The sequence below is a fragment of the Sturnira hondurensis genome, unplaced genomic scaffold, assembly GCF_014824575.4.
Source record: "Sturnira hondurensis isolate 20B ecotype Veracruz unplaced genomic scaffold, ASM1482457v3 Scaffold0021143, whole genome shotgun sequence".
Taxonomy (NCBI): Eukaryota; Metazoa; Chordata; class Mammalia; order Chiroptera; family Phyllostomidae; genus Sturnira; species Sturnira hondurensis.
This window is the reverse complement of record NW_028093774.1, coordinates 21,190,391-21,215,584: the sequence shown is the minus strand read 5'-3', so window position 1 is coordinate 21,215,584 and position 25,194 is coordinate 21,190,391. Positions and strand designations below refer to the sequence as shown.

The 25,194-nt window shown below is 42.5% G+C and overlaps 3 protein-coding genes across 5 annotated transcripts in view; 2 read left to right on the top strand and 1 right to left on the bottom strand.

The window, feature by feature from the left end:
• BBOF1 (basal body orientation factor 1) overlaps positions 1-3,790 on the top strand; it is a 35,144-nt gene extending 31,354 nt beyond the window's left edge. The window contains exon 12 of the mRNA XM_037031394.1: positions 3,155-3,790. Coding sequence (XP_036887289.1) covers positions 3,155-3,166 — 12 coding nt within the window. The 3' untranslated portion in view covers positions 3,167-3,790. The remainder of the gene's footprint in view (positions 1-3,154) is intronic.
• On the bottom strand, positions 301-20,949 carry ALDH6A1 (aldehyde dehydrogenase 6 family member A1). Of its 2 annotated transcripts, none has more exons than XM_037031392.1 (12): positions 20,803-20,949; positions 12,116-12,175; positions 10,510-10,584; positions 10,182-10,343; positions 9,869-9,947; positions 9,141-9,443; positions 7,248-7,369; positions 5,629-5,818; positions 5,245-5,426; positions 3,654-3,833; positions 3,294-3,392; positions 301-678 (listed from the first exon to the last, which is right to left on the bottom strand). In XM_037031392.1, the coding sequence occupies exons 1-12, from the start codon at positions 20,848-20,850 to the stop codon at positions 574-576; spliced, it is 1,605 nt and encodes a 534-aa protein (XP_036887287.1). In that variant the 5' UTR covers positions 20,851-20,949; the 3' UTR covers positions 301-573. The 2 variants fall into 2 exon arrangements, with proteins under 2 accessions (XP_036887287.1, XP_036887288.1); XM_037031393.1 differs by lacking the exon at positions 20,803-20,949 and adding an exon at positions 14,418-14,445.
• Positions 20,950-21,371: 422 nt separating this feature from the next.
• Positions 21,372-25,194, top strand: part of LIN52 (lin-52 DREAM MuvB core complex component) — an 87,401-nt gene continuing 83,578 nt past the window's right edge. For both annotated transcript variants that reach the window (XM_037031207.1, XM_037031206.1), the window contains exon 1: positions 21,372-21,461. In XM_037031207.1, coding sequence (XP_036887102.1) covers positions 21,431-21,461 — 31 coding nt within the window. In that variant the 5' untranslated portion in view covers positions 21,372-21,430. The remainder of the gene's footprint in view (positions 21,462-25,194) is intronic.

The window sequence follows — 25,194 nt, the reverse complement described above, 5'->3', positions numbered from 1 at the left end:
CAGAGTGGCATTCAGCAAAAGAGAGAAGCAGCTATATTCCATCTCTACTTATCCCTCCAACTGAGGGATAAGTAGAGACGGACTATAACTCAGTTAGTGTGCGGTGAGAGGCTCAGAAAAGCCTGGTACCAGGGTCTCCCCCACTGGTGTAAGCCTGTGCTCGAGGGCCAACCAAAGGGTGGATTGTTTCTATCCTATTTCCCCACCCAGGAGGTCCTCTCCCACTTACGGAGGATCTTTACAAACACTAATCTTCCCATCAAGTCATCAGAAAAGGGGAGAATTTTTGGAAAACAGGTCTAAGCTCTCATTCCAGATAAGCATTTCACAGTTAACAAGAGTTACCTCGGAAAGGGAAGTATGAAGAGTAAGTGAAAACACAGTTTCAGAGAGAGGTTTCAGAGTTACGCTGGGAGTCTCTCCTTGTAGCAACTTTGCAGGGGTTAACGGTCCCGAGAGAGATTTTAGTTACAAGGTATTCCATTCCCAGGCATCTGATCTCGGCAAAGTTGGCAAATGAAGGAGGTCACCAACAGATTACGTAGGACGGACGAGTCTGGAACAAACACGTGTCTAACGGCCCATCGTGGGCATGACTACAGCAGGTGAAGAGAGAGTAGCATCTTCTTCTTTCCACTGAGAAGTGATCGTCTTTAGCTGAGTGTAGAAGTAGATGCCCTACAGAGAACAAGGGAAAAAAACAGAATATATTTTTGGGAGGTTTCATGATTCCTCTTTTAATGGACTTTTGAAGGTGGTGCTGTGAAGTGCTACTCACTTTCCCGCTTAAGGAATAAGTGCAATAAATTCACGTAAATTTATCTAAAACATTTGGCCTCATACCTGACACAGAGTAAACAGTCAAACCTTAGTTACCACTATGTTGAAACTAGCCGAGAGCATTATCATATAAGTGGAAAGATGAAACAATGTAATCTGTTAAGCTTGTAAGTCATTCTGTTCCTACAACTGAGTATCATGTGCTCTGAGGTTCTGAGACATGGCTCAAATCCTGCCTCTACTCCTTCTGGGCTACTGCTTAACTCTGGGCCTCACCTGGGACATAATGCCTACCTCACAGCAATGTGTCAGGAGAAAAGGAAATGGCATACAAATCTCTCATTCCCATGAAGGAATGAAATATAGATTAGGCCATTTCTGACAAATGTCAGTGATAAACAGCTACACTCAAGTAGTAAAATGCACAATACCATACAAATCTAAAGTAAAATGTCTGATACACACACTCAGTTCTTTGTTTTTAAAGATTTTATTTATTTATCTTCAGAAGGGAAAGGAAGGAGAGAGAAGGAGAGAAATATCAATGTATGGTTGTCTCTCATGAGTCCCCTGTTGGGAACTGGCCTGCAACCCAGGCATGTGCCCTGATCGAACCGCAATCGTGCGGTTTGCAGGCCCGCACTCAATCCACTGAGCTACACCAGCCAGGGCCACACATTCACTTCTAAATCACCTATAACATGTAAGCCAAAAAAGTTCTGCATATTTAAGTCTTCACATATAGTTTATTTTTGTAAGAATAAGCTTGAGCAAAAGAGATTTGACTATACAGATCTAACAACAAATTACTAAAAAGCTAGAAAGATATTGTTAGGAAAAAACACACTAGTTTGATTAAAATACTTTTCAAGAATTACTTGACAAAATTTGGGCCATGTTTTTTTTTAAAAAAAATTTATTTATTTATTTTCATAGAGGGGAAGGGAGGAGAAAGAGAGGAGAGAAACATCAATATGTGGTCACCTCTTGTGCTCCCCCCATTGGAAACCTGGCCTGCAATCCAGACATGTGCCCTGACTGGGAATTGAACTGGCAACCCTTTGGTTCACAGGCTGGCACTCAATCCACTGAACCACACCAGTCAGGGCTAAGCCATGTTACTATACTGAAGATAACTTTAGAGACTGTTACACACTTTCATTATAAGATACAACTAAAGTTTACATTTTATCACATAAGAATGATACTTTCATGTCTTCCTTCCAGAATACAAATTAGCAATTTAATTACCTGAGAATTTAAGACTTCAAACTCTATATGAGGTCAGTCTTTTCCTCCAAGAAGCCTCACTTACAGAGTAAGTTATAAAGAAATTTTTGTTAATAGTATCAAACTAGTTAGTTTTACAAAAGCTGTGATTTTTGTCAGAAACTGTATCATGAGCCTCCAAATAACCAGTTTTTTATTTACCAATTGGCCACATTTTCATATTCTGCTATGCAATCCCAATTCAATTTTTTATTAACCTATAAAAGGGAGACATGTACAGAAAAAATATAATTTATTACTGGATTTTTATTCTTTAATCAAAATGGCTGTATTTCTGTAGAACTACAAATAACTTCCACTAGCCCATTTGCTCAACATACGTTTGGGCGCCTGCTCTGCAGGTGCTGCAGGTAAATAAAGAAAGCGTGATGAAGGCCTCTTAGGAAACATGGCTTAAACATTCCCGCATGTAGGACTCGTCCCTGCCTTCCTCTCTAGCTTCATCTCTGCCCACTCTCTTACTCATTCACTTCCCGGGCTCCAGCCCGTTTCTGCTGTTTGAAGATGCCATGTCTGTTCCTGCTTCAGGACAACCGCACCTGCTGAAGGACGTGGCAATACCTTACAACCTCATGAAATACACACACTGCTGTTATTCTCATTTTACAGATGAAGAAACCTGAGGAACAGAGTTAATAACCGGCCAAGCTGGGCCTTGAACCCAGGCAATTTGTTTTCAGATCTGCTGTATTGTCCTTGGTCAGTGCTGTGTTTGTAGTGCTTAGAATAGTGTTCCGTACAAAGAAGATGCTACATAAATTTTTTTGGAAATGAGTAACTATTACGGGAGAGACACATGCAGGGGGAGTACATGAGGGTGCACACATGAAAGCACTGAGGAAGGGGCTGCTGGTGGGAAGAAGTGGTGTTCTGGAGAAGTCCATTCTTTCAATGGAGACATAACAGGCGATGAAGAGTCAGTCGGATGAAAACGGGGAGGCGGAAAGAGGGTCCCAGGCAGAGGAAAGGGCATATACAGAAGCTTGGACCTCCTCACGTTCATTCCCTAAAACTTTTTTTCCTTTGATTTATTCGGCAAGAAGCAGCTTTGGCAAAATCTCATTAACTTTTAAATCTTTTCTAGGGAACCTACTGACAAGAACCACTGAACAATGTGTGACCCCACAGAGGCTACTGGCAAGCTTTTCCTTGCAGAATCCTTGTTCCTGAATACGTTAAAGAGAGTTTCTTAGAGGGAAAGATACTTTTAAAAACACGGGTACCTGTTTGCCATAGAAATTGGTGTCTCCCCTGAAGGAAGATCGAGAGCCAGTGAACGAGAACATCGGTAGAGGCACTGGAATGGGGACATTCACACCCACCTAAAGCAGAACAAATCCACGTCAGACACTAAGAAACACACTCAAGCAAAGGTACTCTCCATTTAGAAGCATAAATGCTTGGCATTAGAGAGACCAATTTTAAATGTCCACCTTCCACCCAACTCCCACACCGTGAACTTTTATTCCTGAGGAAGAAACGGAGCATCATGGGAGACCAGAGGGACAGCAACTGATCACTGCTCAGCATCTCCCCAGAACAAAAATGGCTACGGGAGCTTCCTGAAAGTTCTGTTCACCAACCTGTCCAACATCTACCAAGTGGGAATATTTCCGAGCAGTGGCTCCATTGGTGGTGAAGATGGCAGTCCCATTTCCATATGGGTTATCGTTTACAATCTTAATGGCTTCATCCAAAGTGTCTGTCTCCAGAACCACAAGAACTGGGCCAAAAATCTCCTCTTTGTAACAGGTCATGTTCGGCTGCCATGAGTGACACATCCACAAAAGAAGTCAGTGTTTTATGCCTATTTGATTCTTTAGTACCCACTGTTCACATGGACAGCTTTCATGCTAGTAATCTCTCTTCATTTTAAACCACCTATTTTTTGAGGTGATTTCTTGCTGTGCTCCACCTTCCCAGCTACCAGTCATATAAATAACTTGAAATTCCGATTGTGTACAAGCACACTCCTCTCTTTCAAGCACTTATATTTGTAGGTCTGACCCATCACCCACTTTCACACTTGTCTAACCTGTCTATACACTTATTATGTTACTGAAAACTCCCATGAAAACCCATTTTTAATAAATCAAGTTTATATTTAAAACACCACAGGGGAGTTTTCCTATTTAAAGAAACCCTGGGCTGAGTTTTCTGTAACATAAACAACCCATTCTCATTCACTCTTTTGCCTCCCAAATGAGTCTGTACGTTTACCTTTTGGCATCAGGTCCCATTCGGAACATCCTAAACATTCTAAACGTGCTTCACCACTGCAGGCAGTGAGCTGTGTTTACTGCTTATAAGTGGACTTTTCCTCTATGGTTCTTTGACAAGAGATTTCATAATTTCTATTACACTTATATTCAACTCAATTATTCAGGATTATAGTAGGATTAGTGAGGACACATGTATTTCAAATAAAAGCCTCTGAACCTCAACTTCATCGTTAATTGTAGCTGAGAGACTTGTAGAGTTTTGATAAATAAAAATTCTTTTTTCTTTTGTCATTTTCTGGTGAAGAGGCAGCTAAATTTAGGGCGCAGAGTAAGCACTCAATATGTACAGGGTGGCGGATGTGTTGATGGAGATGCTGCAATAGCTATAAGCTAGGAAGCAAGCAGGAATGGGAAGACAAAATTAACGTAAAACAAGTAAGTAGCAAGTATAATGCAAGATAAGGGTCGGAAAAACATGGCCATTGGGCCAAATGTGGCGTGGTGCCTGTTCCTGTAGCACTAACAAGCTAAGAATAATTTCTAAGTTTTTTAAATGGCTTGAAAACAAATCAATCACAACATATAAAATTATAACTTCATTGACCATAAATAAGTTTTTATTAGAACGCAGCTACACAATGTTAATGCTTGCTTTCACACTAAAATGTCACGAGTTGAATGAATAGTTGCAACAGACTATGTATCCCTGCAAAGCCAAAAATATTCACCATCTAGTTCATTATGGAAAGGTTGCTGACTGCTAATAGAGTGAAGAGAGATTAGGAGTGAGAGAGGAGGTTTATACAGACTCTAGATAAAATAACTGAGTAATCCTGGCAAGACATGAGGCCTCTAGTCACTAAATTTATAAATAGTTCCTCATTTATAAATTGGAGGGATCAAATTCCATTAGCTCCCATGTTTGGGAAATAAATAATCCAGAGTTGTTTACCTTGACATTTGAGATGATGGTTGGTCCAACAAAGTTGCCATTTTCATAGCCTTTGACTTTAATTTTTCGACCGTCAAGAAGGATGGAGGCTCCCTCCTTTGTTCCACTATCAATCAGACTGCAGACTCGCTCTTTGGCCTGGGGGGTGATCAGAGGGCCAAGATCAGCTCCAGGCTGGTCTCCTGTAAAACAACACAGAAGTGTCTGAGGTCTTCAGTAACATAAATTATGACTGCCAACTAAAGATGAAACCAAACAAGTACAGTGTAAAGGGAAGCAATGGTAAGAACTGACATGACTGCTCCTGTTAGCAAAGGCCAAAGTTAAAACCAAGAGCTTGGTACCACAGATGCAGTGTAGAGAGGCAGGCAGATGCCCGATTACCTGCATTGACTCTCAGGTGTTTGGCACGCTCCACCAGCTCCGGCAGCCACTTCTTAGCTTCTCCCACAAGGATTGCTGTTGAAAGAGCCATGCAGCGCTGACCAGCAGCTCCAAAAGCTGCCCCAACCAGCTGGTTCAGGGTGTTTTCCTTATTGGCATCTGGCATGACTACCCCATGATTCTTGGCTCCCTAGGAAATAGAAAAGCACATGAATATTCCTTGGCAAAACACAATTAGGCTAAGAAATTTGGCAAGGAATCTAAGATTCCAAATGAAAATTTAAGATAAGGACAGGAGAATTTATCCTTTATTGCCTTTTTTTAAAGCTTTTTTTAAAAAAGATTTTATTTATTTATCTTTAGAGGGGAAGGGAAGAAGAGAAGGAGAAATATCAATGTATGGTTGCCTCTTGTGCATCCCCTGCTGGGAACTGGCCTGCAGCCCAGGCATGTGCCCTGACTGGGAACTGAACCACAATCTTTTGGTTCGCAGGCCCGAGCTCAACCCACTGAGCTACAACCAGACAGGACCTTTATTGCTTTTTGAGGATAGATTTATTATTTTGATACTGCTTAAGTCCTGGTAATATTGTTCAAGTCTCCAGGTTAACTGATATGTGCTCATCTAGATCAAAACAGACCAAAACACAATAGCCCCAATCATCACATTAAGTCAAAATGATAGGCTAAACATTGCACCCAGGAGCCAGTGGGAAATTCCTCCTCTTTCCTAAATTAGCTAGGAAAGAATCTGTTGCCTGCTGGGGTTCCAGTTATAAGAGCAGCGTAAACAAACAGCTGCCAGTAATAATGCCAGTAGGCAGCTGAAAAGCAAAATAGGAGGCAGACCTCTCCTGATAAACAGTTTCTGGACAGAGGTCCCCCAGACTGCATACACATGGTCATTTCCACACGTTTTCAGATACAACTACAATTGAGTGCACAGATAAATACCACGTCGGCTCCTTAATTTTATCCAATTACACACAGTATACTGTTAGACACAGAATTCACTCAATAAATTAATTAATAGTGAACTGGGAGGGACGTAAGTCAAACTGGCCAAAACACATTCAGTCACGAAAAGAAATAAGCAGGCACATCACGAAGCTCCCAAGCCTGGGCATAGGTGGCTCTCCTCTATGCAGCATTAGTCAAAGGGTGAGAGAGTAGTAATTAGACTTTGTATATGGTATCGAGGAATACACGGATAGTGGGCTCCTTCCAGTGCTTCAAATAGTCTGACCTTTTAGGGAAGAAGGTGTTTTGACATTACTAAGTTAGGATACACCTTAAAACAAGAAAAGGTATGAAGGGTAGAAGGAAGAAAAAGGGCTAGAACTAGAATTCGGCTGTTACCACTAAAACCCAAAGAATCTGAATAACATTCTCAGGGGAAAATGCGCCCTTTGGCACCCAAATTTGTTGCATAAGATAAAAGGTAATTAATGTAACTCAGACTACAACTCATCACAAGGTTCATTTGTTAAAGGAAAGCTCTTCGGGATACAAAGGGAATAAAGAAACACTGGCATTAGAGTGGGATGAGTGGCCCCTTGGCTGAAGCAATTTTCACACATCTAACAGAGTTTGAGGGGGAAAAAGGAATAAGAAGTCACCATATTGGCTTGAACTCTCTTGCCATGTCTCGACCCTCTCTCGAAGATGTACTCTCCTGCCTGGTTGGATCCCACAAAGCTGATTGCTCTGATATCCGGATGATCACAAATAAAGTTTACAGCTTAAAGAAGAAAAGAAATGATTACCATGGAGGAACAAATGGCTATAGGTTTCTCAACATCACAAATTTTCCCTTTCCCCACTCCCATGAAGGAGAAGTTTTCATACTTCTGTGTTTCTCTATTGGATTCCCATTTTGAAGTTCTTTCTCTCTTTGTCCTTTTAATTCTTTAATCTACAAATTCTATTTAGCCTCTTCCCTTTATTTTTCTCATTTGGATTCCAGAACGTCCACAATCTAACTATGAAGGATAAAACTCCTATTTTCCTCCAAAATAAGAGCCCTTCAGTACTTCTGTCCTTTAAGCATGTGATATTCCTTCAACTGTCACTAGACACCAGAACTCTGAGATACTCTGGCACCCTCACGAGAGACAGCATAGTGTGCACGTAATGAGGAGGCTACATTCCAAGAAATTCATCACCAAGTGATTGTGTTGTTGTGCGTACATCACAGAGTACACTTACACCAACCTAGGTGGTACAGCCTACTGCGCACCTAGACTACACGGTATAGCTTGTTGTTCATAGGCTACAAGCCAGCACAGCGTGATTCTGTACAAAACAGTATGAGGTTAAATTAAACACAAGAGAATGTGATGCGATCAAGAGACACAGTAAACTCGAGTCTGCCACCGGCATGACACATTTTTACAGTAAACTTCTAAGTAGAAAGTACACACTCTAAAATACCAAAAAGTGTAGCATAGTACACACATAAACCAGTTATATAGTCATTTATCACCACTATCAGCACATGTACTGTACATAACTGTATACGCTGACTTGTCTACCAGTGGCAGTGCCGTAGGTTTGTTCACGGCAGCAACGCCGCTAACGTGTGAGTAATGTCTTGTGCAATAATGTTACAACAGCTGTAATGTCACAAGGCAACAGGAATTTTTCAACTCCATATAGTCTTTGGGACCACTGTCGTATTTGCGGTCTGCTGTTGGTCAAAATGTCATGCGGCACGTGACTATTTAAAAGTAAAAACCAGTGCCAGCCTTCCTGGGTATGTACCTTGCAGTTTTGATAGTTTCTAGCAGTGGCTAATTACTTAATTTCATTATGCCTCAACTTTCTTATCTGTAAAATGGAAAAATAATAGCACCTATCCCAAAGGGTTCTTATAAAGATTAAATTAGAAACACAGATGCAATTTTTATTTATTATTTTTTTAAAAGATTTTAGTTATTTTGTTTTTAGAGAGAGGGGCAAGGAAGGAGAAAGAGAAGGCAAGAAACATCTATGTGTGATTGCCTCTTGCACGCCCCCTACTGGGGACCTGGCCCGCAACCCAAGCATGTGCCCTGACTGGGAATGGAACAGGTGACCTTTGCTTCATAGGCCCACGCTCAGTCCACTGAGCTACACCACTCAGGGCAGAAGCACCTTTTAATAGTAGCTATTATATTAATTAGAAGGCCTTCAGTCTCTTTGAGGTCCATAGATTCTCTGAATGAAATATCCTCATAAATTCTCTTGATATTGAAGTGAAAACTTTCTCTTTAATCTTATCCGTGCCTTGCCCTAATCCATATTTCTTTGTCCCAGTATATTTTGTAGGGCGAGAAACACTACTACTCCCCAGTTAGTTACCTTAGCACGCAGATGGCAAAACAGTCAACAAACGCTACCTTCAAACATGGAGGCTACTACTAGCAAACCCCTTCCTTCCTAGCTTCCTCTTTCTAGAACACCCTGTTACCACTCAACACTGTGATTTTTTGGGTAGCCAGATCAAGTGCCTCGTTCTGAAGGGCAGTTACCTTCATGTTGTCCGTGGATGATGTTCAGTGTTCCATCGGGGGCGCCAGAGTCCTGGAGCAGCTTAGCAAGCAGCATAGTTGCTCCAGGCACTCGCTCTGACGGTTTCATGAGGAAGGTATTGCCACAGACTATGGCCATGGGAAACATCCAAAGGGGGATCATGGCCGGAAAGTTGAACGGAGCAATGCCTGCACACACCCCCAGAGGCAGACGATAGGAATAAAGGTCCATGTCTTTGGTGATGGATGGCATGGTCTCTCCCAGCAAGAGGGATGTCACGCTACAGGCATGCTCAACCACCTCTGCAACAGAGGAGAAGCAGTCAGGCCACCAGCGGCCCAAACTGTGCACTACTTAGCTTTAGCAGGCTCCAGTAAGCCCCGAGGCCAGGGAGTGGCTCAGGCCCACGACAGAGGGAAGAAATACTAACTTAATCTTCCATGTGAAGGGATTGTTCAAAGTAAGATTCTGTAAGTGGGAAAAAGACAGTGAAATGTACTTACTTACTGGAAGATCAGCTAACTAAAACAAAGAATGAAGTAAACCTGTTTCATAGATCCCTGAGAAGTATTGCCATTTTCCCTAAGTATTAAAAAAGATATCAAGGGATAACAAAATCCACATAAAGGATAAAAGCAATCTCTCATTACGGGATCTTTGCCTCCCAGTTTCCCCTGCTTCTTTCCCAAAGGTCCCCAAAACTCCCCATGAGAGACTCCCAACTTACGAAGGCCTCGAAATACATCTCCCTCAGCATCTGCTAGGGTCTTCCCTTGTTCCAGTGTGATTAACCTGGCAATTTCTTTCTAGAGAGCAAACACACAGAAAATACACAGATAGAAACCAATGCAAGGATGTGCCTCCTCCCAGTTCTCGGGCAGCCAAGGAAGGACGAAACTGGGCAGAGGTAGTGTGAGGAGGAGAAACGGCCAGGACCCGTCTCTGGCTGCTACGGAGAGTGTGCAGTTAAACTGGGCCCCTGTGGTGTGATGAGTCTCCTCTAGATAAGTTTGGAAAATGGTGTCATTCAGATTTCTTACCAAGTTTTCTTTAATAAGTTGTTGATAGCGAAGCAGGACCTGCTGACGGCTTAATACTGAAGTGTCTGCCCAAGTGGGAAAAGCACGTTTGCAGGAAGCAACGGCTGCATCCATTTCAGCTTTGGTGGCCTGAGGGACCCGACCAATGACCTCATTGGTGGCCTGATGGGAAAAGGCAGTACATCACGCTTTGCTGCTGCCCCACCTTCTCCGTTTTTCTTCTAGACACAAAGGCAACACTACATGCTTCACAACAGACACCCAGGTGTCCACTTTCCGGATGTGTTCCCAGAATTCTAGGCTAGTCAGTCTGGGCAGCTTTGCTTACTGGGTTGTGGATGTCGATCCATTTGTCACTTTTGGATTCCACAAATTTCCCATCAATGAAGAGCTTTACAGTTGGCTGGGAGGGAAAACACATACAGACATAATATTGTATTAGTTAATTGCTTTACTTCTGTCTCTTACTTTCACAAAGATGAAGGAATTCAGGTTGATAACGAATGTACAGCTCTCTACAGATGTTACCCCTTGGAAAGTGATACACAATGTACTTGCTTACAGTGTTCGTTAAGATGGGGCAGAGCCTCTCAATACTGTGATGTCTCTGAAAATGGGACATTCCCAGCTAGTCACACATGGAACTTCATGAGTAAACACACGTCACTGTAAAGCTGAAACTAAAAAAGCAGCAGACTCGGTGTTAACAAAGACGGGCTATTATGACTTCTGGCCCAGCTGATTCTCTGTCACATTATTATGATAATGTCTTACCTTTATGATCAAAATATGTTTTAAAATGTTTTCATCTGTGACCCTTTTTTGAGAAGAAGTGTACTTTCACTACATTTTCACCAAAAAAGGTGAAGGACTAAGGAGGAAGGACCTCCCCTAAAAAGAAACAATCATCTTCTGGAGGGAAGACCCCTCACACTGCAGGCTTCCCCCTCCAGGTGGGTGTTCTAGGAACCCAGCTGTATCAGTGGACCAGCTGGCGTTGTTGTGAGAGGTGTTGGGCTTCAGGGAATTTTCTGGAAGATTCTTTCAACGCCTTTGCCCATTTCATGATGGGTGATTTACGAGTGCATCTGCCCACACATTCTGTTCACCTGGTATCACCCCTAGTGACTTTTTTGTTTCCCCAAATGAAAAAAGTCCTTAAAGGGAAACGTTTTGCAGATGTGGAGGAGGTGAAAAAAAATGGCAGCACTAAAAGGCATCAAAATCAACAAGTTCAAACACTGTTTCGAGCAGTGAAAAAAAGTCTTGTATTGCATCAGATGGAGAGCACTTTGAAGGTGACTGAAGTTTAAATGTGTAAGAATAAATACACAATTTCCAAAAATAAGTCCAGTTTTCTGGGGCATGCCCCCTTGTACTGTGTCAGAGTGTGTGCCTGCTTCTCCACAGAAAGGACTTTGAGCACCACAGCTGTTTATCAGATCTTAGACGCTGCAAATGGCTGACAGACAAGGTCCATAGAAACAACTCTAAAGGCTGCCAAGAAGCACAAATCTTCTGGCAGGTTCAACTAAACTTCTAGAAGCCATGAAAATGTTTGTATCTTAGTAATCCTATTTCAGGAGAGAAGTAATCTAAAAGAAGGGAAACAACTATAAATAATTGCTTGTAAAACAATATGGAAAAACTGAGGCAAATCTCAATGTTATATGGAAAAAATGAGTTCATTGAGGTTATACATACTTAATGGAATATAATGTAGCCATTAAAATCATAACCATGTATAAAGACCATCTTATTATACTGAAAATGCTTACAACATAATATACATAATATTAAATATGAAAACCAAGATAGAAAGGAAGTTTCACACATACGCTGATCACAATTCCATAGAGAAGATAAAGGGGAATACCCCGAAATTACACTGGATTCCTTCTCAGAAGTCTACTTTTCACGCCAAATAAACTCACCGTTGAAGAAGATGAGAAGCAGGGTGCTGGACACCAAGTGGAGTTCACCTTGGAAGAAACCTGTGAAGTAAGAGAATGACTATTTTGATAAATGAGAGCAGAAAATTGTTAAAAACTTAGTAAAGGGCTACTATATGCTTAATATTATAGTTGCTATTGTGAATATATGAACAAAGACTTGATGGTTGCTCTCAAGGATCAGGTCATCTTTTCTTAAAGATCCTCATCCAAGGATATGTTTATTCATTTGAGAGAGAGACATTGATATGAGAGAGAAACACTGATCATTTGCCTCCCATATGCACCCCAGCTGGGGATGGAACCCCCAACCTAGGCATGTACCCTGACTGGGAATAGAGCCTACAACCTGTTGGTGTATGGGATGATGCTCCAACCAACTGAGCAACCTAGCTAGGGCAAGAATCAGATAATCTTTAAAGAGAAAAGACAGGAGACTGAGATACAGCAAACTGAGAAAAAAATAAACCATAATGATTGTGTCCTCGATTTCCAAACAGCTCAGATTAAAAAAAATTTTTTTTGTCATTAACCCCTATTTTCCTAATTTTTGGCCTGGAAAATGTAGTACCATAAATCTAACAATATAAAAGCACTTAGCATGGTGTCTAACAAAATAGGGGTTGAATATAAGACAGTATACAACCAAGTATCAAATATAATGTGCCCACAGAAATATCTGAACACAAATGTTCATAGCAGCTTAATTGGTAACAGCCCAAAACTTAGAAACAACCCATATGCCCACCACTGGATGAGTCAATGGAGAAACTAATGTGGTATACCCATACATTGGACTTCTACTCAGCAATATAAAATGAACTATTTATAAATGCAACAACGTGAATAATTATAGTAGTTAATTTGCATAAAAGAAGTCGGACATAAAGAGTACATACTGTATAATTTATTTACATAAAACAAGAAAGTGTGAACTGGCCTGTAGTGTCAGAAAGCATACCAGTGGATGCCTAAAGATGATGAGGGAGGCGGAGAGGAGAAGGTAAAAGGAAAGCTTTTTGGAGTATGGATGTATTCATTATCCTGATTGTGACGATGTTTTCATAGGTACACAAATATTAGAACATCAAATGGTATACTTTTCATATATATAGTTCATGCCAATTTTATTTCAATACAGCTATTTTTTAATGCCACATGCACTGATAGGGTATAATCAGAATACTGGGAAGATCAGTTAGAATAACTTTTTTTTTTTAGATTTTATTTATTTATCCTTAGAGAGGAAGGGAAGGAGAGAGGGAGAGAAATATCAATGTACGGTTGCCTCTCGTGGGTCCCCTGCTGGGAACTGGCCTGCAACCCAGGCATGTGCCCTGACTGGGAATCGAACCACAATCGTGTGGCTCGCAGGCCCTCGCTCAATCCACTGAGCCACACCAACCAGGGCAGTTACCATAACTTTCTAAATAAATAGTTTGTATATATGTTATGAAAGTTGATTTAAGGAATATTAAAGTCTAATCAAAGTGAGCAATCCGAAACACCCGGGACTACAAAAGCAGGGTAAAAGAAAGCTGTGATCTAACAATCTGTGGTCTGCTCTGAAGAGAGAGCGTGCTAACCCAGGAGTTAGAGCCTCACGGAGTGTAAGAACTCATGCACTTGCAGCGCTGTCTGGGGGGAGGGTACTGGTCCTATGGGTCAGCAGACAGACCTTCCAAATGCCTAGTCTGCTTCCTCCTCCACTCCTCACAAAAGCTGTTTTAACCCACCAGCACTCTCATGGAGTCAACCATATCTTATTTATAGCCATGTTCCCAATACCAACCTTGTACATAGTAGATATTCAATAAATATCTACTATACAAAAAAGAAAGGTCCCCTGGGCCTGACTGCCCCCCACCCCAGACTAGGTTAAGTGTCTTTCGTTTCGTATTCCCATAGCAGCCAATATTCCCCCTATCAGGTTCATTTGTCTCTGTTGTAACTGCCTGGGCACTTGCCTGTTTCCCAAAAGCCTGTAAGTTCTGTTACAATAGGCACTGTGTCTGTCTTGTTGACCAACTTCACAGAGTTATTGTGATCAAGACTGCACAGATATGAAAGCAGCTGCTGTTCATTAAATGTCATTATTATTCCACTATTATGAACAACTTATTTGTTCTCCTTGCTATTTCAAAACTTATCAATTATCTTAAAACTTCCAACTCTGCTACTTTCCCTCTTCTTCTCAAGAGCTGACCTTACTTTCCTATTGCAGAGGAAACAGAAACCATCAGATGAGAACCTCCGCTCCTACTGGCAAATCTACAACACTGACCTGCAACTGCACTCACCCTTTCCTTCTTCCTTTTTCTAATGGGGAAGGTAGCTAGCAAGCTGTAAGAAGACAAAGGGACGGGAGACAGAGGTACAGTCAGTTCCGTGGGCAACTGAAGTGGCGTCTGTCCTCCGCTCTAAGGCTAATTTCTGCACCTGTGTTCCAAAGCCCTTTCCTGCCTCGTGCACTTCCATCAATGACCCTTTCTTTCCTATACCTGGAACCTTCCTCTATCTAATAGCAAAGGTTGTCTACATGACTTACATTTATTTCCTCATCTCCCACTAACTCTTCAATATGTTCCAACCTTCATGCCTAAAATAAATACCATACCAGTAACTTCCTGCACCTCACAGAATCTTTAGTAATTGACCTCTCAGCAGAGGTGACGAGGTACGGTTGAGAGGCTACCCCACGGTGTGACTGCTGTGGGACCCTGCTAGCTAGATGGCTGGATAGATCCTGGCCAAAACAGAGATTGCTTCCCCAAAATCCCCTCAGGAACTATCTGACTGACCCCTCCCCTCTGCCCCAGGCACACCGGTTGCTGATACAGGCCATAATCCACACCCCAAGCAAATATGCAAAGCATTTTCCCCTTATCTGGGGCAGCTCAGGCCCCTGTACCCTATACCAGCCCTGCCCTATAGAACCCCACTGTGCCTGCTACACGGCACCAAGGGTACCCATACCACCTTCCCATCACTCAAGATGAGCCTCATAAATACAGGGTCTGGCACAAATAATGCTCCTTTTTCATTACAAAATCATAAGCATGTAATTCTGCAACATAACATCACACTCAAGTACACCACGATATTTTAGGTGAAATTATCAAATTAAAACTAGAAATTATTACACCCATATTATTACCCTACCAACCACCCTCAAGCAGGTGTTACTTCTATCAGGCCCTGTATATAAGTTCCCTTAATAAACTTTGTGTAATGAAGGAATTGTCAGCCTCTTCTTTGGTCTCTCATCCCTAGGAAATTTTACCTAACAGAGTTCATCACATTCTCCTTCCTGAACCCCCTTTTCACTTGTCTTCTGTGATACCCTTGTATCTCTTCTATCTCTTGGACGACTTCTCTGCCTTTGTTGCTAGTTCATTCTTCTCTCTCTGGCCACTTTGGGCTAGAAAAAGAGGTCTTAGGACTTTCCTTCTCATTCTGCACACTCTCCTAGAGTGATTTTATCACTTCCTGTGGCTTAATAAGTTAGATCCCGATGATGCCAAAATGTGTAGTCCTTAGCCAGAATCTTCCTCTTCGGGTAGTATCTGTGCAACTCTTTCTATAGTTCTACTTGTTATTTAGGTACCTGTTGGAAAAGCTAAACTCATCTTCCACCAACCTGATCTGTTTCCTTGCAGTGAATGAACTACTTACTGTTCACCTAGTTGCCAAACCAGAAACCTGAATGTCACACCAAATCCCCACAGTGAATAAAACAAGTCCTGGCAATTTGTTCCCCTAAAAATCTTTGAACACACCCCTTTTTCTCTAGCTCTCCTGCTACACCCCACCACCATTACCTTGCACCTGGATTTCAACTTTAAATCTTCTGAACCTAGTTTCCACCTCATAGCCAGAGGGTCTTTCTAGAACACAAATCTGATCGGATCACCCCCTTGTTTAAAACCCTCCAATGGCTTTCCACTGTCCGGGGGAAAATACTGATCTTAAGGTAGCGTAGAGGACTCTACACAGTATCTTTACTTCCCAAGTTTCAAAGATTACGACATTCCTCCTTGCTCTCTGTTCCAGCCTTTTGGAACTGGTTTTAAGCTCTTTTTGTCTTTGCACATACTCTATCTTCTTCTCTGGAATTTCTTCATCCCGTTTATTTGGTTCACTCCTACTTCTTTGCTCCCTACTTAGCCATCACTCTGGGTATGTAGGCACAAGTCAGTTTTGTAGGTTGGCTAATGGGGAGTTGAGGAAGTTCTCACTTCATGGTTCTGTTTCCTCTGAAGAAGGAGAAACAAGCTTAATTCCTGGGAGTGACGGAGCTAGCCGACTTGGGAAGTTCTGAAGTGTCAGTCTCAGGTCTACGCTAAGTACCTGATTGTGGAGTTCATACAACAGCCTAATTCCTCTATTTCTCATATCACACTATGGAATAACACCTTGTTTAATTATTAAGTCTCTTTCCCCCCAGATCACTAGATGGTTGTGTCCTCAACTCCCAGCACTGTTCCTGGAATAGAGTAAGCCCTCAGTCATATTCTGCGAAATGAAAGAATGAGTACTCACCAAGAAATCATTTGATATTAATTTTGTTTCATGTATGCTTTCTAATAGGGCAGAAAATGCATGGATCAGCCAACTTGAACATTCTAGGCCACTTAGTTTTATTTTTCTCACTTGCACATAGCCTCCCTGCTGTCAAGAAGGCATGAAAGGCACTGTATCTGGTAGAACAAAACATTATCACAGTTTTTGACAGGTTAGATTGCCTTCCTTTTCATTTCCCAAGAAATAATCATTAGCACGGTGGCTGAATAAACTATCCCATGTGTCAATGCATCAAAATTTTTGCTCTCTGTTTAGTGTTTGCTATTTCCTTTACCAGGAGCTCCCTTCTCCACTTGGCTAAAGGTGTGCTAGTCTTGCAAGACTCAAGCCAAGAGCCAACTCCTTTCGGAAGACTTTCCTGAATTGTACAGGTTGAGTTTGGGGCTCTTCCCATATGTTCGTCCAACATGCCGTGCACTGCTGTTACGGAACAGACACACAGGGGCCCAGACTCCAGAGCATGGTATACTAATACCCTCTGGACCACCTACTGGGCTCGAATGTCCACCAATCAGAAAGACATCTCTCAATGCCAGAGATTTGTGAAAAGGAAAGGATATGTTTATTTAATGCTATACAGACTTAAAGTAGTGACCTACTGTCTTCATTAAAATATCAAAGTCCTTTAGGATACCCACAGAGGCATACAGCGCTCCCTTCTCCCCCTGCCCTCATTTGGGGTACTGTAACTCAGTAAAAGAACACATATCCGTGTTTCCAGGCCGCTGGTACCATCAGCTGTGTCGCCGCCCAGGCAGGATCTCTAATTAATCCAAAGTCATGTGGCACCTTCTCACAGGCTACTGGCAAGAGTTCTTTGTACCCATTTTTCTAGGCAAAGTTTCTCCTGCTTCCCAGGTCACGAAGCCAAAGGGAGCACCCCATAGCTGTGTGGGCCTCTTCTACCAAAGCTGCAGGGATCTGCCCTCTGGCCAAAACCGCATGGTTCTTTCTTCCACCAGAGCTGCAGGGGTCTGCACTCTGGCTAAGCCTTGTGATCCTCCCTTCTTCCACCAGAGCCAAGAGGGGGTCCTCACTCTGCCAAAAGGGCATGGCTCTCTCTCTGCACTGCCACAGCTGTGTGGTTCCCTCTTTTAATGGCTGCCCTGTCTGGGTTTAGACCCCTGTGCCAGGCCTCCTTTGCAGCCCCATTTCCGACTCCTCCTACAATCAGCTACGTTTGCCAGCACTCCTATGTTATTCCAAGTTTACTGGGCTGCCATCATGAGTCTGGGCAGGTGTGGCCAATGTCCTGGAGCCAATCTTCTCCAAGCTCCCAGGCAGGCTGAAGGTGCTGTAACTCAGGGTACCTGCTCCCAGTTACATCTTGGGTGGAAGTCACTTCCATCTCCCTGGCTCAGAGCATGGCCACAGCTATTTAACATATCTATGAAACTAGTTAAAGGTTATAGATATGTTAAATGACCATGCCAGAGGTTAGCTGCAAAGCCTTTGCTGTAAAAACAGCTCTCAATGGCCCTGCTCCATTTGTTCCTTCCCCAACTCACACCTGTGGGGGGAAGGGATGAGGACATCTGAATATTTCTATACACATTGAGTTCTGGATCCCATTCCAAATCCCTTTTTTTGGAGGTCCCCCCCCTCTTGGCTGTGCCCTGTTATATTCCTATTGTTCAGCACTTATTGTTGCATTCCAATAATGGAGATTTTAGTGAGTATTTTATTTACCTGTCCTTTCCCAAAGCCTGGGGAAAGTGCCTGACCCAGAAAGTGATACCAAGATTTAAGTCTAGAGTCCAGTTGGGAAACCTGGATGACTTTAGCCGTAAGTGTTAGGTAATTTACTTGTTATATTAATTAATTGTAATCTTCACAAACATTCTTAAAACTAGAAAATGTTGGCCCTGGCTTGTATGGCTCGGTGGATTGAGCGCCAGCCTGTGAACCAAATGGTCACTGGTTTGATTCCCAGTCAGGGCACACGCCTGGGTTGCAGGCTAGGTCCTCAGTAGGGGGCATGCGAGAGGCAACCACACATTGATGTTTCTCTCCCTCCCTTCCCCTCTGTCTATAAATAAATAAATAAAATCTTTTAAAAAAAGAAAGAAAATGTTGGAGCTGGGATAAAATCCAAGTATGATTGTGAAGCCTGTGCTTTTTATGCATGAGTGAGGCAAGTCACTGAGACTCTCTTTAAGACTGGTTTTCCGAATGGGCATCATAATACCACAAGGAGCATAAGTTCTAAATTTTACTAGCCACCATAACAGAGAAGATATGCGGAACATGTACTTTAACTGAGGTCACGAACTTTCTCCTTTACACGTCCTTTTGATAGTCCTCTAAAATTCATGACTACTGGAATCTAGATTGCTCTTTATCATGTTTCATGTTACAGTAACTACTAGTTGGCTAAGGATTACTGTTTCTGTTCTTTTCCAGTTCAATTCAGAAGTTTCTTCAAGTGAGTAAGAAAATAGCATGTTTCCAAAATAAAGTACATGGGAAGGGAGATTTTTCTCCTTGATGCAAAAGGTAAAAACTCTCTTAAGGATCTCTTTTTCTTTAAAAAAAATTATTTATTTTTAGAGAAAGGGGAAAGGAGGAAGAATGAGAAAGGAGCATCAATCCCAACTGGAGACCTGGCCTGCAACCCAGGCATGTGCCCTAACTAGGAATAGAACCAGCAAGTTTGGTTTGTAGGCTGGTGTTCAATCCACTGAGCCACACCAGCCAGGGGCAGGTGCTCTTCCTAATCACTCAGTGTGACTGAGGGGCCAGGAAGGAGGCAAAGGAAAAATTCAATTTCATTAAAAGGTTTCAAGGAGACATAGAAACATAGGGTGGAAACTTTGCATTCCTACTATCAAAAAAGGATACTAGAAAAACAAAACTGGATGACAGCAAGAAATAGACGAATGAAGCCAGATCATCCGACAAACCTTCCAACCCATACTCCACACTTTCCCATTAAACAGCATATTTAACCATTAACCTTTGCTGACTCTGCTAAGAACCCTAAAAATAAGTTTCTGCAACTTTCTAACTCATTAAGCCTGGTAAATACCAATATTATCTAAAAGTCCAGCAGTATAAAGGAAGAAGTTCCCAGGTTGGACACAATGGGTAGGAGGGGCAATGCTGTTTCTTGCAGGTTGGAGAATGTTGTCTGCAGCAAATCTTGCCTCACATTCCAAGTCCTTGCTAAACTGTGAACAAGAAGGGAAAGACTATGAACAGAGTTGAAGGTCACAGGTCTCAGGCATGAGCTCCTGTAGCTCTACCAACCCTCCTTAAGTGGCTTCCTAGAGGACCTAACCACCCCAGTCCCCATGGGCAGTGTTGAAGGTGTGTTGGCCCACTGACTTAGAAGCAAGAACTTGGAACTCAGATTTCTTGTCTTCCTTGATTCCCATTTTCTATTACCTGTTTTAGAGATGATTGGTGCCTTGTATGTGCTTGAGACAAACTAGTAGCATAAGTGTGTTCTTATTTACCACCACCATAAACACTGTAACTTTGCTGAAAGCAAGTTTAACTGAGAGTCCTGGCAAACAAAGGGACAGCCCGTGGCCTGTGGAAAATAGCTTAGCAAACGGCTGCTTCGGAGAAAAACACTTTTAGAAGACGATTCAAAGTCCACTCACTGACCTCACCCCTCTTGTGTCTCCTCCTTCTCCTCTTAAACTCGGATTGTGGACAGTCAAATAAAGTCGGAAAAGGGAACAATCTGGACGCTCCTGACAGATGCAAAAAGCTCTAAAAAAAGTGACTAAACGGGAGTTTCTAGGGAGAGAGGTGGCAGGTGGAGAAGTGAAAAGTAAAGAATGTGGCGGTACCGAGGAGAGGTGAGGGCAAGAGAGTGTGACAGCAGTAACGGGGCAGGGCTAGAGGAGGAGAGTGGGCCAGAGGCAAAAAAGGGGAGGCTCAAAACAAAAAGTGAAGAAGGGCAGGGGTGCTAATCTGGAGCTGGACCCAACGAGTGCAAATACGGAGTGAGGTGGATAGGCCAGGGCCGCAGGTCTTGTGGGAACAGCAGGGTCTGCCAGGAAAGGGTTGAGTCAGAGTGGACGGCAAGTATCCAATTCCTAACTCCGCGACCCCACGGTGCCACCCTCACTCGCCTGCAGGATCCGAGCCCGCACTGCTGCCGCTGCCACCACCGCCGCCATGGTTCCGGGCTGATGCTCCTCCGCCTCCCGGGGCCTCTACTCCCCGTGACTCCCTAGAAAAACTGCAGATGCAATTTTTCCTCTTCGCCCCACCATCCAGTCGCTCCTCTTCATTGGTGGAGAGGACCATCCCCCCCCCCCAGCCAATCACTCACCGTGACTTCTGACTCCACCCCCATTCCCAGTTTTGGGGGTAGGCGATTGGTCAGAAGTGAAGCACTCTCGCCCCTTTCCCGCCTCAGCAAATTCTGTTGGCAGAGGTAGGGAAGACGCCCCTAACTTGGGTGCTCTGTATTCAGCGCGCAGGGAAGACGCCCCCTAACCGGGAGCCCCGATTGGCCACAGGAACTGCGGCCCCACCTCCAATGAGGAAAGTAAATAAAACCCTCTGAGAATTTTGCAGGCTCTCCACCTCTTCCAGTGCGCGAGGGGCTGTGGCTAGCACTGGGGGCGGGGCTAGGCAAAGACTGCCCTATGGGGGGAAGCGAGATGGGACTGGGAGTTGGGGATAGGGTTTCTCCTTGGGGGCGTGGCTTGTGGGTTCTAGCTTTCCCGCCGACGGTTGGCCACGTCACGTGACATGGGTAGGAAGATGGCGTCTCCCACAGAGGGTAAGAGCCGGCTTAGAGATCCTTCTTTCGCCTGCTCTCCTGTCGACTTCCTCTCTCCTCTGCCCGTCGAACTCACACTTTTTGGGGGGCTCCTCTCCTTTCCCTTCCAATTCTCTTCCTTAGGATGCGGGTGCGTCTTCACCTCGCCGATCCTTCACAGCTGCTCCAGAGGTGCCCAGTTTCCCTTCTATGTACCAGGCGAGTGGAAAACAGCACCCGCGAGGGACCCATCCCGGGGCCTTTCGCTTTCTTAGCCTCACTTCACTGAGGGCCGAGGAGGAATACTGCTGGGGGAAAGGAGGTATCTTACTGTAGCTTTCTTCTGAGACGATCCATTGAATGGTCAATTCTCTTGTCTTGGAGAACTGACTACCTGGAACGATTCTCCCCAGCCCTCGCTGGGGTTGGTGGCTGACCTCTTCCTGGGACTGAACTTGATTCTCTTCTGTCCCGCCAGATTGGTACAGTTGTCCTGGTAGCAAAAGAAGTGGGGGACCTTCCTGGCCCCTCGCCAGGAGAGTCCCAAGAAAAATGAGAATTGAGATTTCTTTAGTGTAGTCTTGCACACTTCTCAGCCTCTCTTGCTTCTGCCGTAGGTGTTTTCTCAGGCTGAGTGAGTGAATGATTTCTGCTTGTATATTGTGTAAGATATAAGTCATTCCGCAGCTAAGTGGTTTGAGTATACCCGTATGCTTTTGCGCTCGATTCTGCTTAAGAGAGTTAGGGTCTTTCAGCCATTTCTGAACTCATTTTTTGCTCCTACTGCCCCTATCCCCATGTCCATTTTATTGTTAAGTAGTTTACCCTCCTTAAACCAACACATTGTGTGTTTGGAAGGAATCTTTGGAAGTTAATTTCAGGAATGAGGAAATCGAGGCCAGGAAAACTGGGTTGATTACTATGTGAAAGGCATAATGCTAGGTGCTCTGGGTGAAGAAAAGATTAATCAGACATGTAAACTCTTGCAGTTTCAGGTCTTATTTTAGATGTCACCTCCCGGAATGTAGTATGTGGATTTCCCCCGCTTCACCATTATAAATTGTTCACTATCTCAGTACCCTCATTGTCAGCATAGTATATATATTCTGTTAATTTTGCCCCTTTCATAGTAGATTATAAATTCGAAGTTTGTCTTGTTCATAGTTGAAGGAATGAGTTGATATATACATAAATAATATATTACTTTATTTTCTTAACTTTCAGGTTAACCGAGTCTTAAGTTTTTTGGGTGCTGGTAGACTGTATAAGAAATTATTGGTGTTCAGAGTCAAAAGAGATTCTTTCTCCTGCTTGGGTGCTCTCCAGTTAAAATGCCCTTCTCTTCCCAGAAAAAAAACAGGAGGGAGAGAGGGCATTTAAATAGTTAGCCAAGGGAATGGGGAATTATTGTTTAATGGGCACAAAGTTTCAGTCTGGAAGGGTGAAAAGTTACGGAGATGGATTGTGGTGATGCAGCGTTGCACAACATTGTGAATGTACTTAATGCTGCTGAACTGTACATTTAAAATGGTAAATTTTGTTATGTATATTTTACCACAATTTAAGAAAGCTAACCAAGTGATAGGAGTAATTTTTGTTAAAGTTTTTAAGTTTACTAGGTTATATTTTGATTTGTAAGTTTTGGAGATTTTAGAGCTCTGTTCTTTTTTTTTTATTATTTAAGATTTTATTTATTTATCTTTTAGAGGGGAAGGGAAGGAGAGGAGAGAAATATCAATGTATGGTTGCCTCTCATGAGTCCCCTGCTCTGGGTACTGGCCTGCAACCCAGGCATGTGCCCTGACTGGGAATTGAACTGCAATCGTGTAGAGCTCTGTTTTTTGTGTTTGATTTTTCTGTCTTATCTTAATTTCTTTTCTTTGGCCAGGAAGAGTATTGGAAATGTTACGTATTTTTTCCTTTCATCTTCCAGTCATCATTGTTACTCTGCATTCTTGGTTCTTAAAAGTTTTCAGTTTCATCTTTTACAAAATTTCACTTCTCTGCCTAATCTTTTTTTAAATCTGACATCAAGTTGAGCACTTTCTTTGAACTTAAATTCAGCTTCTAAATAAGTACATCATCCTAAAATATTTCCCTGCCTAGCTCTTTCACTTTTATTTTTAGTGTTCCACGTGTCCTTATATAAAAACTTAATTCAAATAATGTTGATTTGAAAAGATTCGGTCATTGCCCTGGCTGGTGTGGCTCAATGGATTAGTGCCAGCTTGTGAAACAAAAGGTCTCTGGTTCGATTCCCAATCCGGGCACATGCCTGGGTTCCAGGCCAGGTCCCTGATTGTGGGTGTGCAAGAGGCAACCAAGTAATGTTTCTCTTGTATATCAACGATTCACTCTCTCTCTTTCCCCTACCCGTCCCCTCTCTCTGAAAATAAATAAACAAAATCTTTAAAAAAAAAGATTAGGTTATTTACTCATTTGCCTTTTAATGCTGAATTTTCTGGGACTTTTTTGAAAAAGAGAAAATTGAAATCAAATAAAGCCATCTAATAAATTGTGAGAGTAAGAGTCACAGCAGAGTCTGAGTTGTGTTCCCAACTGTGATTTTCATGAGCCACCCTTGTTGGTTATTGGCGTCTACCCCCAGTAAGTTTATTTTTATTATGGTTGAGCTTCCCACTGGTAACATTCCTTAGGAATTTGAAAATTGACATTTTGTGTTACACACAGCTTTCCTTTCTTACAGTTTTTGGATGCTTTAGTTAAGGAAATTTATTAGAGTTGAGTTCTTGATCAATTAGAATGTCATTAGAAATTCTTTTAGACTATTTGGAGGAAAAGTTCAATTTTGAGAAAAGTTCGTGTTGAAAAATTTATATATATGTACATTTTCTAGGGAGTGAGTCCATAGCTTTTTTCCTTTTCTTTTTTCTTTTTCCGGATTTCAAAAGATGTGGCTTACCCAGAGAATGTTAAGAACTACTGTTTGAATTATTAAATTAACTAATTTATGCAACCAGTTAGAATACCGAGCATATAATATGTATTCAACAAATGTTAAATGTGGTTAATATCCAGTATCTAGTGTGTGCCCAGGCAAGAGTGGCGAGGAAATGGTGTCAAAGAATTGGGCTGAATCATGTAGGTCATGGTAGACACAAATTTGTGAATTTAGTTGGAGAGAGGTTTGTTAAGCTGGAGAGTGGCATGAACTGATTAGCGTTTTGTTTGTCTGTTTTTTTTTTTTTAATCAGTTCTGGCTACCTTGCAGAGCACAGATTTGTGGGTGTGCAGGGGAAGGGGTGAGAATGGGTAAAGGGAGACCTGTGAAGAAGTTGTTGAAGTAGTCCAGGAGAGAAATGTTGGTTCCTTGGTAAATTAATTTGGTTTCAGGGAATATTTTCAAGATAGAAACTAGTGGATTTACTAATATTTTATTGTGGAAGAGTGGAGGAAATGAAGGCATGAAGAATGGATGGCATCTGAGTTTTGGGGAACTGGAGTTTGTGTTGGTGCTATTTCTTGAGATACAGAGGACCAGGAGAGTATGGTTTTGAACATATTAGACTCAAGGGATTTTTTTTTACACATGTAAATAGAGATGTCAAGTAGCTTCTGAGGTATATAACTCTGAAGATCAGTGAAAGATTGGGACTGGAAATATAAATATGGAATCATTGGCATGGTAAAGGCTATGGGACTAGATGAGATCTGCTTGCGGGACTTCAGGTGAAGCCAGTTTAGGATGGGGACTGAGTGGAAGAGAAGACTGAGGAAGGGGTCGGTGAGGAAA

Coding starts and splice junctions, on each gene's coding strand:
- ALDH6A1 (XM_037031392.1), bottom strand. CDS start 20,850: ATGGCGGCGGTGGTGGCAGCGGCAGCAGTGCGGGCTCGGATCCTGCAG. Junction 10,344..10,509: donor GGATCGACATCCACAACCCA/GTAAGCAAAGCT, acceptor TTTTCCCATCAG/GCCACCAATGAGGTCATTGG. Junction 3,834..5,244: donor CCATCATCTCAAATGTCAAG/GTAAACAACTCT, acceptor CACTCATGGCAG/CCGAACATGACCTGTTACAA.